The sequence below is a fragment of the Bombina bombina genome, chromosome 1, assembly GCF_027579735.1.
Source record: "Bombina bombina isolate aBomBom1 chromosome 1, aBomBom1.pri, whole genome shotgun sequence".
Classification (NCBI taxonomy): domain Eukaryota; kingdom Metazoa; phylum Chordata; class Amphibia; order Anura; family Bombinatoridae; genus Bombina; species Bombina bombina.
Genome location: NC_069499.1, coordinates 434,171,521 through 434,190,799, shown reverse-complemented (window position 1 = coordinate 434,190,799; position 19,279 = coordinate 434,171,521). Strand labels below are relative to the sequence as shown.

At 38.4% G+C, this 19,279-nt stretch overlaps 1 protein-coding gene across 1 annotated transcript in view; it reads right to left on the bottom strand.

Annotated features, from left to right (window-relative positions):
* Positions 1–19,279, bottom strand: part of LOC128658283 (sodium channel protein type 2 subunit alpha-like) — a 380,151-nt gene that overhangs the window by 287,523 nt on the left and 73,349 nt on the right. The window contains exon 7 of the mRNA XM_053712819.1: positions 15,449–15,465. Within this exon, the coding sequence (XP_053568794.1) occupies positions 15,449–15,465 (17 nt within the window). The remainder of the gene's footprint in view (positions 1–15,448; positions 15,466–19,279) is intronic.

Below are 19,279 nucleotides of genomic sequence, written 5' to 3'. Positions count from 1 at the left end.
ATAAATTTAATATAGTTGCGGCAACGTTGGGGGCGACAGATTAGGGGTTAATAAATGTAGGAAGGTGTTGGCGATGTTAGGGACGGCAGATGGGGGTTAATACAATTTAACTAATGTTTGTGAGGCGGGAGTTAATATAGGGTTAATATATTTATTGAAGTGGTGGCAGATTAGGGGTTAAAAAATGTATTTAAGTGTTTGCGATGTGGGGGGGCCTTGGTTTAGAGGTTAATAGGTAGTTTATGAGTGTTAGTGTACTACCATCAAAACAGTCCAATGATTATAACATTAATGGTAAGATTTGTTTTGCTAATCTGTATGTATTTAAGCTATGCAAACCAGTATATGCAAACCAGTATTTCATGTGGTTTATGTTGTTAAGCTAATCATCTATATATACTGTACATAGCTTTATATTTATTTTAATAGGTGCATACATTTCTGATGATACAGACCTGTTTACAACGCCGTATGTTAATAATATGAAAGCGTATGTACCGCCACCCGCTCCTCGTAAAAATGTTATGAAAAGGAAAAGGGATTTTAAGACCAACATAAAACAGATAGTGTGGGATGATGAGGAGACGCAGTCTCTTGTAATAAATGGTTAGTTTAAAGCGACCTAAGCGAATATCTCTCTTAATATTACTGTTAAATACTAATTCTAAATATCCTTTTTTTTTTTCCAGAAACACCTAAGCGAACGAAAAAAATCACTGTAACAGCGGATGTACACGTACCACAGACCAAAGAAAATGTAAAAGAAAAGACGAAAAAAATGAAAAGTAAGTTTGATTGTTTTTTAAAAAAAAAACAAAAAAAACTTTGAATTATGTTTATGCATTTACACAAATATTTAGACATATTTTTATTTGCTCTATTAGATTCATCAGCCAATGCAATAGTGATAATAGAGGAATGGGAAGAGCCAACAGATAAGGGTCAAAGAGACAAAATGAAGCGTCCAGATGAAAATAGACCAAGAAAAAAGCCAAGAACAGAAAATAAGATTTCTAAAGTGACAAAACGTAGAATGCCCTTGCAGAGTCTCACAAACACCAAACACAATTCAGAAAATTATGTGTGTTTAATGGATAAGCAGTGTTTAAACTGCGCCGGCTTAAGAAAGGACTTGAACACACTACAACATAATTTTGATAACTTTCAGTGCAATTTCATAAATTGTTTCTTTCACTATTTTACCTCTTTTAATGTCATGAACAATGTTGATGTAGATTTTCAGCAGAAACAGGAAGATCATAAGACCAGGGCCGCGTGACTATCATTGGTTGGACACGGGTTGAACTATAGGACAGCTAGACAACTAAAAAGACTAAAAAGATCACACAGGGTAAGAAGTATGAAAAAAGCAATAAAGATGTTGAGAAGGGTGAGCCGTCTGCGGCGATCTACACCAGCAAGGTATAACACTAATCAATTACCCATACAACAAGATTCTGTAGGTGAGCCAACATGTCCCAATGCACATGCAGTATCAGAAACACATTCACAGCTTCAACCAGAATCAGTACATAGTCAAGCTCTTACAGAACCAGATGTTGAACACCCCCCTGAACAGAATCATGATGCTGTTTTTTTAGAACACATAGCCAGCTATGAAAGACAGCTTAATAATTTTCGTACAACCATTTTTTTTTAACATTTCAGATTTATTAACCTGGACAGGTTAAATTCAAGAGGCTGTACAGATTGTGTATGATGCGGTAGAAAATATAATGAGTAAGATCCGTACTGAAATAAGGGCTGGTGATCTAGTGCAGTTGCGGTTAGAAGGTGATGAACTGGAGAGACCTTTGTATTCTTTGAGTTGGGATGTGGATTGTCTAAATGCTGATTCTTTTTTAAGTCATGTTGTGGGGTTGTTGTGGAGTTATGCCCAGTGTATCAGTAATGGCTGTTTAAGGCTTGTTGTCATTATTATTAGAAATCGAGCAGGGGGTATTTTGAGACATAGAAAGTTGTGTTCCATTACCTATAGCACCATCTTAAATACAAAAAGAAAATATTTGTTTAATGTTAACAACTATGACAATAATTTGTGTCTGGCAGCCAGTCTCAAAACAAAAGTGTCACTACTGACAAAATTCTACACATACCGGATGATAGACTTGTTACTTTTATTGATATACACGCTTTTGAAAAGCATTTGAATGTTACAATAAAAATACTTTATCACAATCAGGGTTCCTGGCAGTATTTTCGTGAGGATAAAGTATTATTTATTCTGTACCATGATAAACATTACTACTGTATTAAAAACATTAAATCATTTATCGGTCATGATTTCTTCTGTCAGTATTGTCACTCTGTTTTTCATCACAAAACACACATGTAGATACTTTTGTAGGGCTTGTCACAGAAAGAATTGTGTTGACATTACATCTGAAATAGATCGCTGAGCCAGTTGTCGTGTTTTTGTTCGTTCGCAGATGTGCTTGACTTTGCACGTTGAATTAGCAAAAGAGGGTAAGGTAGATTGTGTTGCCAAAGAATATTATGAGAAATGTTGTGGTTATGTTAGGAAAGATGGTCACAAATGTGCCCCGCCAACCTGTAAAGTTTGCCGTTGTAAGATTGATGAGCTTGACAACCACCTGAGTTACATGAGGCCTTACAAACTCCCAACATCAAACACTACTTACATAGTTTACGATTTTGAATGTACACAAGAAACAGGTGTACACAAACCAAATTATGTTTACGCTAGTTCGTTAGATGGTGCATTAGCGTGGGAGTTTCAAGGTGCTAATTGTGTGCAAGATTTTGTCAAACATTTCATTAGAAGCAAATTTTCTAAACACACGTTTATAGCGCATAATGGTGGTAGGTATGATTGTTATTTTGTGGTGCAACAGTTGGTAAAAGAGAGAGTAGATGTCAAGTTGTTGGCTCAAGGTGGTAAACTGTTGTGCATCACAGTGTCTGACTTACAGATACGTTTTATAGATTCTCTAAATTTTTTGCCAAAGAAACTGAGCAAATTACCAAAAGCCTAGCACCTAGATTTGGAGTTTGGCGTTAGCCGTGAAAACCAGCGTTAGAGGCTCCTAACGCTGGTTTTAGGCTACCGCCGGTATTTGGAGTCACTCAAAATAGGGTCTAACGCTCACTTTTCAGCCGCGACTTTTCCATACCGCAGATCCCCTTACGTCAATTGCGTATCCTATCTTTTCAATGGGATTTTTCTAACTCCGGTATTTAGAGTCGTTTCTGAAGTGAGCGTTAGACATCTAACGACAAAACTCCAGCCGCAGGAAAAAAGTCAGTAGTTAAGAGCTTTCTGGGCTAACGCCGGTTTCTAAAGCTCTTAACTACTGTACTCTAAAGTACACTAACACCCATAAACTACCTATGTACCCCTAAACCGAGGTCCCCCCACATCGCCGACACTCGAATACAATTTTTTAACCCCTAATCTGCCGACCGCCACCTACGTTATCCTTATGTACCCCTAATCTGCTCCCCCTAACACCGCCGACCCCCTCAACATCGCCTCCATCTGCCTACCCTTATTAACCCCTAATCTGCCGACCGCAAAACGCTGCCACCTATGTTATCCTTATGTACCCCTAATCTGCTGCCCCTAACACCGCCGACCCCTATATTATATTTATTAACCCCTAATCTGCCCCCCTCAACGTCGCCTCCATCTGCCTACACTTATTAACCCCTAATCTGCCGACCGCAAAGCGCCGCCACCTACGTTATCCTTATGTACCCCTAATCTGCTGCCCCTAACACCGCCGACCCCTATATTATATTTATTAACCCCTAATCTGCCCCCCTCAACGTCGCCTCCACCTGCCTACACTTATTAACCCCTAATCTGCCGAGCGGACCTGAGCGCTACTATAATAAAGTTATTAACCCCTAATCCGCATCACTAACCCTATAATAAATAGTATTAACCCCTAATCTGCCCTCCCTAACATCGCCGACACCTAACTTCAATTATTAACCCAGAATCTGCCGACTGGAGCTCACCACTATTCTAATAAATGTATTAACCCCTAAAGCTAAGTCTAACCCTAACACTAACACCCCCCTAAATTAAATATAATTTACATCTAACGAAATTAATTATCTCTTATTAAATAAATTTTTCCTATTTAAAGCTAAATACTTACCTGTAAAATAAATCCTAATATAGCTACACGATAAATTATAATTATATTATAGCTATTTTAGGATTTATATTTATTTTACAGGTAACTTTGTATTTATTTTAACCAGGTACAATAGCTATTAAATAGTTAAGAACTATTTAATAGCTAAAATAGTTAAAATAATTACAAAATTACCTGTAAAATAAATACTAACCTAAGTTACAATTAAACCTAACACTACACTATCAATAAATTAATTAAATAAACTACCTACAATTACCTACAATTAACCTAACACTACACTATCAATAAATTAATTAAATACAATTCCTACAAATAAATACAATTAAATAGCTAAAGTACAAAAAATAAAAAAGAACTAAGTTACAAAAAATAAAAAAATATTTACAAACATAAGAAAAATATTACAACAATTTTAAACTAATTACACCTACTCTAAGCCCCCTAATAAAACAACAAAGCCCCCTAAAATAAAAATTGCCCTACCCTATTCTAAATTACTAAAGTTAAAAGCTCTTTTACCTTACCAGCCCTGAACAGGGCCCTTTGCGGGGCATGCCCCAAGAAGTTCAGCTCTTTTGCCTGTAAAAAAAAAACATACAATACCCCCCCCAACATTACAACCCACCACCCACATACCCCTAATCTAACCCAAACCCCCCTTAAATAAACCTAACACTAATCCCCTGCAGATCATCCTACCTTGTCTTCACCTCACCAGGTATCACCGATCCGTCCTGGCTCCAAAATCTTCATCCAACCCAAGCGGGGGTTGGCGATCCATCATCCGGTGGCTGAAGAGGTCCAGAAGAGGCTCCAAAGTCTTCATCCTATCCGGGAAGAAGAGGCAATCCGGACCGGCAACCATCTTGATCCAAGCGGCATCTTCTATCTTCATCCGATGACGACCGGCTCCATCCTGAAGACCTCCACCGCGGACCCATCTTCTTCCGGCGACGTCCAACTGAAGAATGACGGTTCCTTTAAGGGACGTCATCCAAGATGGCGTCCCTCGAATTCCGATTGGCTGATAGGATTCTATCAGCCAATCGGAATTAAGGTAGGAATATTCTGATTGGCTGATGGAATCAGCCAATCAGAATCAAGTTCAATCCGATTGGCTGATCCAATCAGCCAATCAGATTGAGCTCGCATTCTATTGGCTGATCGGAACAATCTGATTCCATCAGCCAATCAGAATATTCCTACCTTAATTCCGATTGGCTGATAGAATCCTATCAGCCAATCGGAATTCGATTGGCTGATAAGAGCTTTTAACTTTAGTAATTTAGAATAGGGTAGGGCATTTTTTATTTTGGGGGGCTTTGTTGTTTTATTAGGGGGCTTAGAGTAGGTGTAATTAGTTTTAAATTGTTGTAATATTTTTCTTATGTTTGTAAATATTTTTTTAATTTTTGTAACTTAGTTCTTTTTTATTTTTTGTACTTTAGCTAGTTTATTTAATTGTATTTATTTGTAGGAATTGTATTTAATTAATTTATTGATAGTGTAGTGTTAGGTTAATTGTAGGTAATTGTAGGTAATTGTAGGTAGTTTATTTAATTAATTTATTGATAGTGTAGTGTTAGGTTTAATTGTAACTTAGGTTAGTATTTATTTTACAGGTAATTTTGTAATTATTTTAACTATTTTAGCTATTAAATAGTTCTTAACTATTTAATAGCTATTGTACCTGGTTAAAATAAATACAAAGTTACCTGTAAAATAAATATAAATCCTAAAATAGCTATAATATAATTATAATTTATATTGTAGCTATATTAGGATTTATTTTACAGGTAAGTATTTATCTTTAAATAGGAATAATTTATTTAATAAGAGTTAATTAATTTCGTTAGATGTAAATTATATTTAACTTAGGGGGGTGTTAGTGTTAGGGTTAGACTTAGCTTTAGGGGTTAATACATTTATTAGAGTAGCGGTGAGCTCCAGTCAGCAGATTAGGGGTTAATAATTGAAGTTAGGTGTCGGCGATGTTAGGGAGGGCAGATTTGGGGTTAATACTATTTATTATAGGGTTAGTGATGCAGATTAGGGGTTAATAACTTTATTATAGTAGCGCTCAGGTCCGCTCGGCAGATTAGGGGTTAATAAGTGTAGGCAGGTGGAGGCGACGTTGAGGGGGCAGATTAGGGGTTAATAAATATAATATAGGGGTCGGCGGTGTTAGGGGCAGCAGATTAGGGGTACATAAGGATAACGTAGGTGGCGGCGCTTTGCGGTCGGCAGATTAGGGGTTAATAAGTGTAGGCAGATGGAGGCGACGTTGAGGGGGGCAGATTAGGGGTTAATAAATATAATATAGGGGTCGGCGGTGTTAGGGGCAGCAGATTAGGGGTACATAGGGATAATGTAAGTAGCGGCGGTTTACGGAGCGGCAGATTAGGGGTTAAAAATAAAATGCAGGTGTCAGCGATAGCGGGGGCGGCAGATTAGGGGTTAATAAGTGTAAGGTTAGGGGTGTTTAGACTCGGGGTACATGTTAGAGTGTTAGGTGCAGACGTAGGAAGTGTTTCCCCATAGCAAATAATGGGGCTGCGTTAAGAGCTGAACGCGGCTTTTTTGCAGGTGTTAGGTTTTTTTTCAGCTCAAACAGCCCCATTGTTTCCTATGGGGGAATCGTGCACGAGCACGTTTTTGAGGCTGGCCGCTTGCGTAAGCAACTCTGGTATTGAGAGTTGAAGCTGCGTTAAAAATGCTCTACGCTCCTTTTTTGGAGCCTAACGCAGCCTTTATGTGGACTCTCAATACCAGAGTTATTTTTATGGTGCGGCCAGAAAAAAGCCGGCGTTAGTTTTTCGTGTTGTTACCGACAAAACTCCAAATCTAGCCGTTAGATTTTAAAGAATCTAAAGGCTATTTCCTCATTTTTTTTAACACAGTTGAGAATCAGAACTATACAGGCCCTATGCCCGATGTAGATCAGTACGGTGTTGAATACATGATGCCTGAAGAGAAATCAGATTTTTTGAAATGGTACGATGAGAACAAACATAAAACATTTAATTTTCAGAATGAGCTTAAAACATATTCAGCTAGATTTAGAGTTTTTTCAGTAACAACCCGCATAGCTAACGCTGGCTTTTTCCCCCCCCCGCACCTTTTAAATACCGCTGGTATTTAGAGTTCATAGAAGGGCTGCGTTAGTCTCCAAAAAGGGAGCGTAGAGCATAATTTACCGCCACTGCAACTCTCAATACCAGCGGTGCTTACGGACGCGGCCAGCTTAAAAAACGTGCTTCAATCAGCCAATCAGATTTTCCCTACCTTAATTCCGATTGGCTGATAGAATCCTATCAGCCAATCGGAATTCGAGGGACGCCATCTTGGATGACATCATTTAAAGGAACCTTCATTCGGACTTAGGACGTCGGAAGAAGAGGATGGATCCGTGCCGGAGGTCTTGAAGATGGAGTCGCTCGTCATCAGATGAAGATAGAAGATGCTGCTTGGATGAAGATGGTTGCCGGTCCGGATCTCCTCTTCTGCCCGGATAGGATGAAGACTTTGGAGCCTCTTCTTGCCGCTTGATAGAAGACTTCAGCCGGATGATGGATCTCCAGCCCCTGCTTGGGCTTGGATGAAGATTTCGGAGCCTGGACGGATCGGTGATACCCGGTGTGGTGAAGATAAGGTAGGAATATCTTCAGGGGCTTAGTGTTAGGTTTATTTAAGGGGGGTTTGGGTTTGATTAGGGGTATGTGGGTGGTGGGTTGTAATGTTGGGGAGGGGGGTATTGTGTTTTTTTCCAGGCAAAAGAGCTGAATTCTTTGGGGCATGCCCCGCAAAAGGCCCTTTTAAGGGCTGGTAAGGTAAAAGAGCTTTTCTATTTTAATTTTAGAATAGGGTAGGGCATTTTTTTTATTTTGGGGGGCTTTGTTATTTTATTAGGGGGCTTAGAGTAGGTGTAATTAGCTTAAAATTGTTGTAATATTTTTATTATGTTTGTAATTAATTTTTTTATTTTTTGTAACTTAGCTTTTTTATTTTTTGTACTTTAGTTAGTTTATTTATTTGTATTTATTTGTAGGTATTTCATGTAATTAATTTATTGATAGTGTAGTGTTAGATTTAATTGTAGGTATTTTATTTAATTAATTTATTGATAGTGTAGTGTTAGGTTTAATTGTAACTTAGGTTAGGATTTATTTTACAGGTAATTTTGGAATTATTTTATCTAGGTAGCTATTAAATAGTTATTAAATATTTAATAGCCATTGTACCTGGTTAAAATAATTACAAAGTTGCCTGTAAAATAAATATTAGCCCTAAAATAGCTACAATATAATTATTGGTTATATTGTAGCTATATTAGGGTTTATTTTACAGGTAAGTATTTAGATTTAAATAGGAATAATTTATTTAATAAGAGTTAATTTATTTCGTTAGATTTAAATTATATTTAACTTAGGGGGGTGTTAGTGTTAGGGTTAGACTTAGCTTTAGGGGTTAATAAATTTATCATAGTAGCGGTGAGGTCCGGTCGGCAGATTAGGGGTTAATACTTGAAGTTAGGTGTCGGCGATGTTAGGGAGGGCAGATTAGGGGTTAATACTATTTATTATATTTATATTATTGTTTATACTTTATATATTGTACATTTTGCAAGGTATGCCTGATTATTCTATACCGCCTATTGTAAGGATGTCACCACTTTCTTAGATCCCATATACCGTTTAACCTGCCCAGCGAGAACCTCTCCACAGGGGTGCTGTGTGCAGCAGGGTGTAGAAAGTGTGACTGGTCTTACTATGGCCAACTCTGCATTTTGCTGTATCAATGTTTCTGGGCAAATTGTACCGCACATCCCCTGACCGGTCAGGTTCAGTCTATTGGAGTCAAAAGGTCCAATAATTTCTTTTGTAATATATTTTTGTTGCAATTTGACACAAATGCAATTAAATTGTACCACAAAACAGAGCCAGGTGAAAGCATACACTACTATAATTTTACCAGTTTATACCCATTTGTAAACAAGACAAAAGCTTACCCCATGGGTCATCCACGAATCATTTATGAGAATTTCAGGAACATTAATTTTTATTTTGGTATTGCTAAAGTACAAATGTTTCCACCCAAAGGTTTGTTTTTTCCTGTTCTACCGTTGAAATTAAATGGTACACTCATGTTCCCGCCATGTCTGAACTGCGCCACCGATAACAACACAGTGCAATGCGAACATAGCAATGAACAGCGTGCGCTGACAGGTACATGGTGTACGAATGAAATTCAGGTAGCTGTAGAAAAGGGGTACAAAATTTCTAAAATCTATGAAATTTGGCATTTTAACAACTACAAAAAGAACTTGTTTGAAGATTACATTAAGGTACATCTGAGGGATGAACAGGAAGCCTCTGGGTATCCGGAATGGTGTACAGATGATAAGCCAATACATTAGAGATTACAAAGAAAAAGAGGATGTACAATTGCGATCCGATCAGATAGCGGTAAATCCTGCAAAAAGACAGATCTCTAAATTGTTTCTTAATTCTTTGTGGGGCAAATTTGTTCAAAGGAGTAATTTACCCAACACCAGAATAGTGACAGACCCTGATGAGTTATTCAAGTATGCTTTTCTACCTTATTATGAAGTCTCTGCTTTACATTTCTTAGATGATGAAACAGCTATGCTTAGCTGGAAGTACTCTAAAGAACGTTATACAGTTAACAACAATACTAACATCTTTATCGCTTGTTTTACTACAGCTTATGCCAGACTTGAATTGTACAGAGTTTTGGACGGACTGCAGGAGAGGTGTCTCTACCACGACACAGACTCTGTCATTTTTGTTAGCAAGGAAGGTAATAGGAATCCAACTTTAGGTGACTATCTAGGTTAATTAACTAGCGAACTACCACCAGGTACACACATCACAGAGTTTGTATCTGCCGGCCCTAAAACTTACGGGGACAAACTGAATAATGGAAAAATGAATTTAAAAGTAAAGGGTATAACTCTGAACTCTGCTAACACCAACATAATCAATTTTGAGAGTTTAAAAGATCTAGTTTTGGATTACCCTTCAAATTCTAAAGTAGACACACAAAAGAAACTTTTCATCGAGTAGAAGTCTATTTTCAGAAACAAACGATACTGGCAAGTTGAGACACGACCACTGAGGAAAACACAAAAGTGTGTTTACAAAAAGAGACTATTATCACAGGACTTTACAACGCTACCTTTTGGTTACTAATTGAGAATCATGGACACACATTTGCAACATCCCTTTTCTTGTATTTTAGCGGGTCCTTCAAATTCTGGAAAAAGTTATTTTGTTAGACAATTGTTACATCACTCTGACACGCTTCTGTCTCACAAACCTGATAATATTGTTTGGTTTTATGCCTGTTGGCAGAGATTGTATGATGAACTATTAAAGTCTTTTCCACATATAAAATTTATAGAGGGTCTACCAAATACATTTGTCGATGATGATTTATTTCCACCTGGTAAAATTAATTTAACAATTGTTGATGATCTGATGGAGGTTGACAGTGATAGTTGTGAAATTGAAAAAGCTTTTACAAAATATGTACATCACAGAAATCTGAGAATCATGTATCTTGTACAAAATGTGTTTTGCCAGGGTAAAAAAAAACAGAACTATCACACTAAACACAAACTATATGGTTCTCTTTAAAAACCCACGGGATAAGTTACAAATCAACACTTTGGCAAAACAAATGTACCCGGGTAAGTCACATTTCTTTTTAGAAGCTTTTGAAGATGCCACTCGATTACCATATGGTTATTTACTAGTAGACTTAAGAACCGCTACACCCGATGAGTACCGGTTAAGAACCGGTTTCTTTCCACCTGATATACCCGCTGCATACATTTAAAAAATATCTGATTTAAAAAGGGTACATTTTAAACTATTAGTCATACATTGTCAACCATTAGCGTGTGTAAACATGTCTAGCAGACTAATTCGTAATTGGAAGGTTTTAAAAACCTTAAGACATGCAACACCTCAACAAAGAAAGACTATTTTATGTGGTGCCTCTAATGATTTAATCGCCTCTATATGTAAAATAGCCCTGAACATTCTTAAAGGTAGATTGCCGGGGCGTGGCCACGCAGCTAACATGGCTGGACGCATTATCTGCAGCTTGCCAAAAAAATCTACCTAATTTGCAGAATTTCGCTATCTATGGACAGAATTTACAGCAGGGGATTCCTGCTGATGAATGTACGAGCTCAGGGAGATCTGCAGGAACTTATTCTAAACTACATCGTCAGTCTCTAACCTTACATTTGAAGGGCTGAGGCCTACTCGCATGAGCCTGGCGCTCCCCCCCCCTGGCCGCCTGGGTTAAGGGGCCGTATACAGCGCCTTAAGGGAAGCCTCTATAGCACCGTTGGATACCATACTGCTGTAAACTGTCTCCTTGCTCTGCCTACCAGCCATGGACCGACCCCTGAAGTTGACGTGGGGGTCTCTAGTAAACCTTTTGAGCGATCACTACGGCCGGCTGGAGCAGCGCATGGATTCATTTCTGGAGAGCCGCAAGTACCCAGAGGCAGCGCAACCAACCTCCCCCCCTAAAGCGATTGACTTGCCTGACACAACAGTCTCAGCGGAGCGGCAGAGTGTTCCGACTGCGACATGCAGTAGAAGTGTGTATCCTGAGGCGACCTTTCTCGTGGGTGAGGTAACTGGTGCCGCAGCTGTAGATAGGTCCGCTCAGCAGCCGGACTACCATGGGACCATGAAGAGGTCGGTTCAGGGGATCTCTCAGTTGCCTATCAGTGTGAAAAGATTTCAGGGAGCACTTACATTCATGTCTGTATGGCGGATGGGTTTGCTGCCCTGGTCCACCCTCATTGACTTACTTCTAGCATTAAACTGCATAGCGGCCCTACTCCAAAATGCTGTCTGGACTGTCTTATGTGCTGCAGCCATAGGAAAAACCGGAGTGGGTTAGCCTTGAGAATTTCGTGAGGGCCTATGCATTGAACTTTAATGTGGACTCGATTTCACTGACTCTTCGCAGCAGCCTTGTCACCTGTGTTTTCTTTTCTTTCCTTTAAAATTCTTTTTCTTTTTTTTATTCTTCTCAATTTTATTAGCTACGTTTACTAATTACTGCAGTCTCCTAGGTACCTTATGCAAGAAAACCCCTTGAGTGGGGGGGTTGACACATGGGTTACTCAATTGATTAATGTACAATAATTTATCCTAGTATTTTATAGGGCAAACCTTAGTAGATTGTAAGTCCTCATAACTACATACTAATCTGAATGTTTTGGTGATTTCTAATTATATATAGCGATAAGAGGGCTTGCCATAGCCCTAAGTGCTAACGAGATTTATTCATAGCAATGAAGAGAGTAGCATGAGGTTTTTTTTTTTTTTTTTGGAGACTGTAGTAGACAGCTTTACATTTGAACTACTGAAGGTAGAGGTGTAGGTCCTGGGTAAACCTCTATAGCATGTTATTTTTGACATTAAAAGCCCTGGAGTGACTATGGCAGACTAATAGATCTCCTGGGATTATAGCCACATAGCAATAGTTCCTATACCAAGCCTGTCTCACATGGGATCATAGAGGCACAGTTGCCCTCTTTATTTAATATATTTTGCTTCTTTCTCCCTTATTAGCCTCTGTTTATTTGGCAGAGTTTAGTAGTCTCTGCCCTGCTCAGAGAGCCTTAAATAGCTCTCTGAGCCACACCACAGTTTATGGTAATTTTATATCTCTTTATGTCATCCCCCTACCTTGTTGTCTTATTGTTATATATACTTGGGACCACACGGTCCTTGCGGCATAGGAGGATGTGCGAGTAGTTACTACAACCCCCAGCCTATTTGACTCCATTAAGGCCCAAAAGTGGCCTCTACTGTTATGTTTGAAGTCTGGGACAAAAATGAGGGAAGTTTTGGGTTTGCTCTTCTAGCATAGCACCTTGCAACTAGTTGTTGAACCTGTTATATGTGAATTTTCTGTAATTTTCATGTGAGCAAAATTTTGTTTGTTTCTCTCCCTCAACAAAAATAAAAATTATAAAAAAAAAAAAAAAAAAAAAGGTAGATTGCCTTTGACACAGCAACAGAAAGGACATCTTAAAAAGTGGCGGAAAATTATAAAAACACTTAGTAATAAAGCCGTTGCTCTGGGTAAAATGAAGATTTTGGTGACACAGAGGGGTGGATTTTTAGGATTTGCTCTTCCTATACTTACATCCCTCTTTACTAAGAGCTGATGGAGAATGCTCAAAAAATGTATCTTGTCCCAAAACAACAGTTGGACCGCTTACAACAACCACAACAAAATGAGGTAGACATTCACAGGGCTGTGACAAACCGTTTGGATGTTGAAATAGGTGAAATATTAAATAATTCTGATATACCAGAGGATGTGAAAATAAAAAAGTACAACGCCGTATTACAGAAATATTTGGTGTATGCAAAGCAAGACGCTAGAGAAAACTCTGTGTTAACACTATTAATGCCCCCGGGAGAATCTATCCGCACCGATCATAACACAACTGATGCATCCTTTGAAAAAGGTGATAGAATATTTCATGAAGTTGTTAACAATGTCCATGACCGGTTTAAGAAAAATGCTGAACTACTTCTTTCAAAAATGGTACAAGCCAAAGATATAACTAGTTGGAATTATAATGGGGAGTTTATTTACAAAAACCAAAGTATCATCGGTTCAAACATACTAGACTTAGTACGTTGCGCTACACACATACTTTATAACCCCTCTTAAAACCTTTTAATCCAAATCCTAATTAAAAAATATGCATATCAATTTGATATCAAATTCGTATTAAAAACACTTTTTCAATATCAATTTAATATCAAATTCATATCAAAACCCCTTTTTAGCAATTTTATATCAATTTGATATCAAATTCATATTAAAAACACTTTTTTAATATCAATTTAATATCAAATTCATATCAAAACCCCTTTTTATATCAATTTTATATCAAACTGATATTAAAAAGGGGCGTAAAAGTGGGAGTGGAAAGTGGCGGATTAGGGGAGGAGAAAGGTGCATGTCCACCTGTCAAAATGAGTTTGACATAACCTCCATACTATTACTACTTTCATGGTAAAATTAACTTACCCTCTACTATCTAACACACCATCATTTTCTCTTATCCCAACCTTGCGGCTTGTTATTCATACACATAATAAAACTATAAAATTATAATGAACAATCATCATTATACAAACATATCAGCAACCTCTGCAAAGCTCCATTATATCAGCAATCTGAGCTCAATGACCGTACTGCTACTAACATACTGATTGCTTCAGAATGGACAGTAAATCATGTATGTGTCTAGATAAATATACCTACACGTGAAAATGTTAAAAGAACATTAAACACTGCTTGCTTTTGTGTAAACATTGTGCATGTCCTACACTCCTGTAACCTGCAAATGTTGCACATCAAATAGCTGGTTTAGGCAATGTGCAGCCTTTTCTTTTTGGTTAATATTGTGATGCACAAAGCACTGTATATTACAGATGTCCATTTATTCATAACAAACGCAAATACTTTTTATTTGTTGCATTCATTTTAAAATTGAATAACAAATGGTCCTTCAAATGTATGAATAAATGAATGAATGTGTACTGTATATAAACACATTTAATTTAAACATTCATTTATTTGGAGGTTAACTGTACTTAAATGGTGCGGACAGGCAGTCAAATGAAACCAGGAAGAACAGTTAATAGATTATTCCAGCAGTATGTTAGTACCAAGTCTGAAAGTGATTTGTGACATTTTCTGTCAAAGGGAAAGCTGGAAAAAGACATATAGGGCCAGATGACGAGTGAAGCGCTTACAGTTACATACGAGCGATAAGGGGTATATTGCGGGTGTTTGCACGTGTCAGGTTTTCTGCTTGTATTACGAGTTCAAAGTAAATGCGATCATTTGAGCGCAATAGCGATTTACGCTCAAATGATTACCGCATCCACAGAGCTCTGGTTAACTGTTTTGCAAAACAAAAAAATGTCACAAAACACATCAAAAATACATTACAAAGTAAAGTGACCCACACACTTGGCACATTCCATTTATACAAGAATTGACCCTACTACAGAACATTGGGTGAAAAGGCCGCAGCCCGCATTTATTAACATATAACATATAGTTAACCACATCAAAATTCAGTAAATAGGTATTACTAACCCAGGGTGCCGCCTACCAAATAGCCACACATGCCTTCCACTGGCTACCGCCAGGCACGCCCCCAATCTATAACTCTCCCCCATCTTCAAGGGAGGTACCTCTTGCTCTTTAACTTGCCTCATAAGGCCAGCACCCGCCACAGCTGCGACAACCTCAACCTTAAAATCAGGGCTGGATGAAGCTTCTTTCCCGCTAAACTAACTGACAACTTCCGCTGACCCCTTTTCTTATGCTCTCCTCCCTAACACCTCCCCTTAACTACCACCTTCTTAGCAACCCCCTAATTCCATGGCCTGGAGTGTGGTCACTAACCGCTCCTGTCAATGCTTTCCTCTGGGGTTCTATTTATACTCATAGTAAAACCATCTAATAAAAATTATTTAAAAAACAAAATTGCACAAAAAAGAGCAGGCAAAGAGCTTTGCTACATACATATGCATGTCTAAATATGTATATATATATATATATATATATATATATATATATATATATATAATGTATATATATATATATATATATATGTGTGTTTATATGTGAGTAACAATGTATTTATATGTGTTTATATGTATTTACAGACATATGTACACATACAGTATAAACACATAAATACATATACAGTATACACGTATATAGACATATAAAGAAGTGAATAGAAGGCCTTTGCAGTTAAGTAGATAAAAACATGTAAAAACATATTTATGCAATATTAATTTTTAATAAAGGTTTTAACTATATATTTACTGTAAATATTTCACATTCCTATGTTCTTCACATAGTAGAATATAGTCTAAGTTTGGCTTTTTGCACTTGTAGGGATATAACGTGAGCAAAAACAGTTTACTTTCAACTCATAATATGAGCACAACCCGTCATGACCAAAAATCTTACTTCTAGCGCAGTTAACGCTCAAGCTGGAGTATTAAATAGTGCTCCACTTGTAATCTGGCCCATAATGTCATGCTTGCATCCCTAGGTTCAAAACTGCCATTTGAGACCAATTAGTGCACTAGCTGGTTTTGTGCCATACTGTAAGATTTCCACTGTGATATCCTGAGTGTTTTTAAGAGACAGAGATTCTTGTTCAAGCTTTTCAGAGAGATATATCTGCTTGCAGTCTATCTTTCCAATGTTTTTCACCACAGAAAAAGAAGGAAAAAGAATGCATTTGATTTGATTATTTAATGTTCCACAGACTTTATTTAGGTTTTCAACTCACAAAATGAATGGAAGCTACAATTGACAAGAAAGACAAATAATTAATGCAAGTCTGATAAAAACAAACAGATGTTACGTCGGGAAGTATAGGACAATATTATGACAGGATCCAAGCAGAATCTCATACTACTTTGTAAAACATGCTTAGCAGTAAATAAAGTTAGTATGTCAAGATTGCATGTATACTTGAATGGCATAAACCAGCTTCTTTAAATAGTTAACAAATATAAGATCTGGGTGGCCTATTTTTTTTCCCCAAATTGGTTTGTAAGCCTAATAAGGTATACAATTTACTATTAGCCCAAAGAGGTCTAATGAATAGACAGGTCCACTAAATATGTGTTACAAAGTCTGCATCCCCTCCAACAGATAAGAGACTGGGAAGGAGACATCATATGCAATGTACTAGGTACCACCTACTTAACATCTTATAGAACAGTTCATAGAATGTGACATTGCTCTTGTAGATGTAATGGCCTTTCTCGTTTATTACCGTGAAAATTCCTGATGCTTGTCTCTCTCCCATCCTCTAATACGCCTATTTTCCTTCTTAATATAAGGAGAGTCCATGGCATCATTCCTTACTGTTGGGAAATACTGAGCCTAGCCACCAGGAGGAGGCAAAGACACACCAGCCAAAAGCCCAAATACCTCTCCCACTTCCCCTTTCCCCCGGTCTTTCTTTGCCTTTCGTCACAGGAGGATGGCAGAGAAGTGTCAGAAGATTTCAGAGTTGTTCCTCAGGAGGAGTATATGCCCTTTGGAAGAGGAGTTTTAAGAAGTCTTGTCAGCCTCTCAGTGAGAGCATTCCCAAAAGTTTAGAGTCTGGAGATGCAGGGAGAGTCTTCCTGCGAACCCATCAAGACTGCCTGCTAACAGCTCCTTAAGCAACCAGTGTTGACGAGTCTCACTGTCTTCTTTTCTTAGGAGCAATGCTACAAGACTGTCACACTTGAGAGGCTGTGTTTCTGTTTCACAGCACGGATTCTGGTAAGATCGTTTCAATTTTTACTTATGTTGAAAATGCTGAAGACAGGGTCACAGTGTGGCTCCTTTTATCTTAATAGAATCATGGGTTAATATCTCCCGAGGGAGGTTATTGAACAGTGGGGATTAATCAAATGTGATACCTTGATTTATGCTGCTTTATGTGTGAGATTTATTGGGCTCATAGACTGTTTGTTATGCGGTAACAGAACATACAGGTTTTTACTTTCACTTTGAATGTTGCACAGCTTGTAGCTTGTCACGCTTTTTCTCATAGCAGGGGCAGTCCTGCCTTGCCCACCATGTGACCGGGTCTGGTCACACTTTTATTTTTTCTTTCCTGACGGAGCTAGCTGTCGGAGAAGACGCTTGTTTCTCTGCTTGCCTAGGTCTAGGAGGTGGTGATTGCCACAGCCATTGGGAGTATAAAGGTGCCGTTTTGAAATAAAAAGATAATTTATTCTGTGTCCTGCTGTTGTTAGCGCAAGCTATGGAGGATTCTGATATGCTTGAGGGTACTCCCTCTATGCCTAATAGTAATACCTGTCTATATTGTGAGGAGGCCTTGGTGTGCCCGCTCTCTCAACTATGTTCCATATGCATCAACAAGGTTATTATGTCTAAGAAGGTTAACCCTTTTAGTACTACTGAGCTGTCCACCTGTGAGGACTCGCCGTCCCATGAGGAGCATACCCATCAGTCATCTCCATTGTCACATGCAGCTTCCAGTGGTATGCCTGATCCTCCGTCTGGAGGGAGCCTTTTACTATCGGACTTTACCGCGCAGTTAAAGACGGCGGTGTCTGAGGCTCTTAGTGCTTTACCTTGCTCTGCCAAGCGCAAGCAAAAGGTTAAACATTGCTCTCCGGTCCAGGGGACATCCAGTGATTTATTAGATTTATTAGATTTGTCTGCTTTTCAAGTATCTCCGGATAGGTCACACTCTGAGTCTTCAGAGGGTGAAATTTCTGGATCGGAGTCTGCTACCTCTAGGTCTCTGGCTGCGGAGGAGCCAGCCTTTAGATTTAAAATTGAACACTTACGTTTTCTTTTAAAGGAGGTTCTGTCAACATTAGAGGTTCCAGAGGATACGTTGCCTGATGAACCTTTGATCCCTAAATTAGACAGAGTGTATGAGGACAGGGTAGTGTCACTAACTTTTCCTTTACCTGTAAAAATGACGAACATTATTAAAAATGAGTGGGATAGAATTGGATCTTCCTTTTCCCCTTTCATCTGCCTTTAAAAAATTATTCCCGGACTTTCAGCTAGAGTTGTGTGGTTCTGTCCCTAAGGTGGATGGCGCTATCTCCACGCTAGCTAAGCGTACTACTATCACTCTTGAGGATAGCTAGTCTTTCAGAGAGCTGATGGATAAGAAGATGGAAACTTTTCTCAGGAAAATGTTTCAGCATACAGGATATTTATTTCAACCGGCAGCAGCTGTTGCCTCGGTTGCTGGAGTCTCGGCCTAATGGTGTGACTCCTTAGAAGATTTGATCAAGGTAGAGGGTCCCCTTGAAGTTATCCAAAAAAGAATTAAAGATTTGAGAATTGGTAATTCTTTTATCTGTGATGCAAACATGCAGAATATTCGCCTGAATGCTAAAATCTCTGGTTTCTCAGTACAGACCCGTCGGGCACTCTGGCTGAAGTCCTGGTCTGCAGACATGACTTCTAAATCTAGACTACTTTCCCTCCTCTTTAAAGAAAATATTTTATTTGGTCCAGGCCTTCCTACC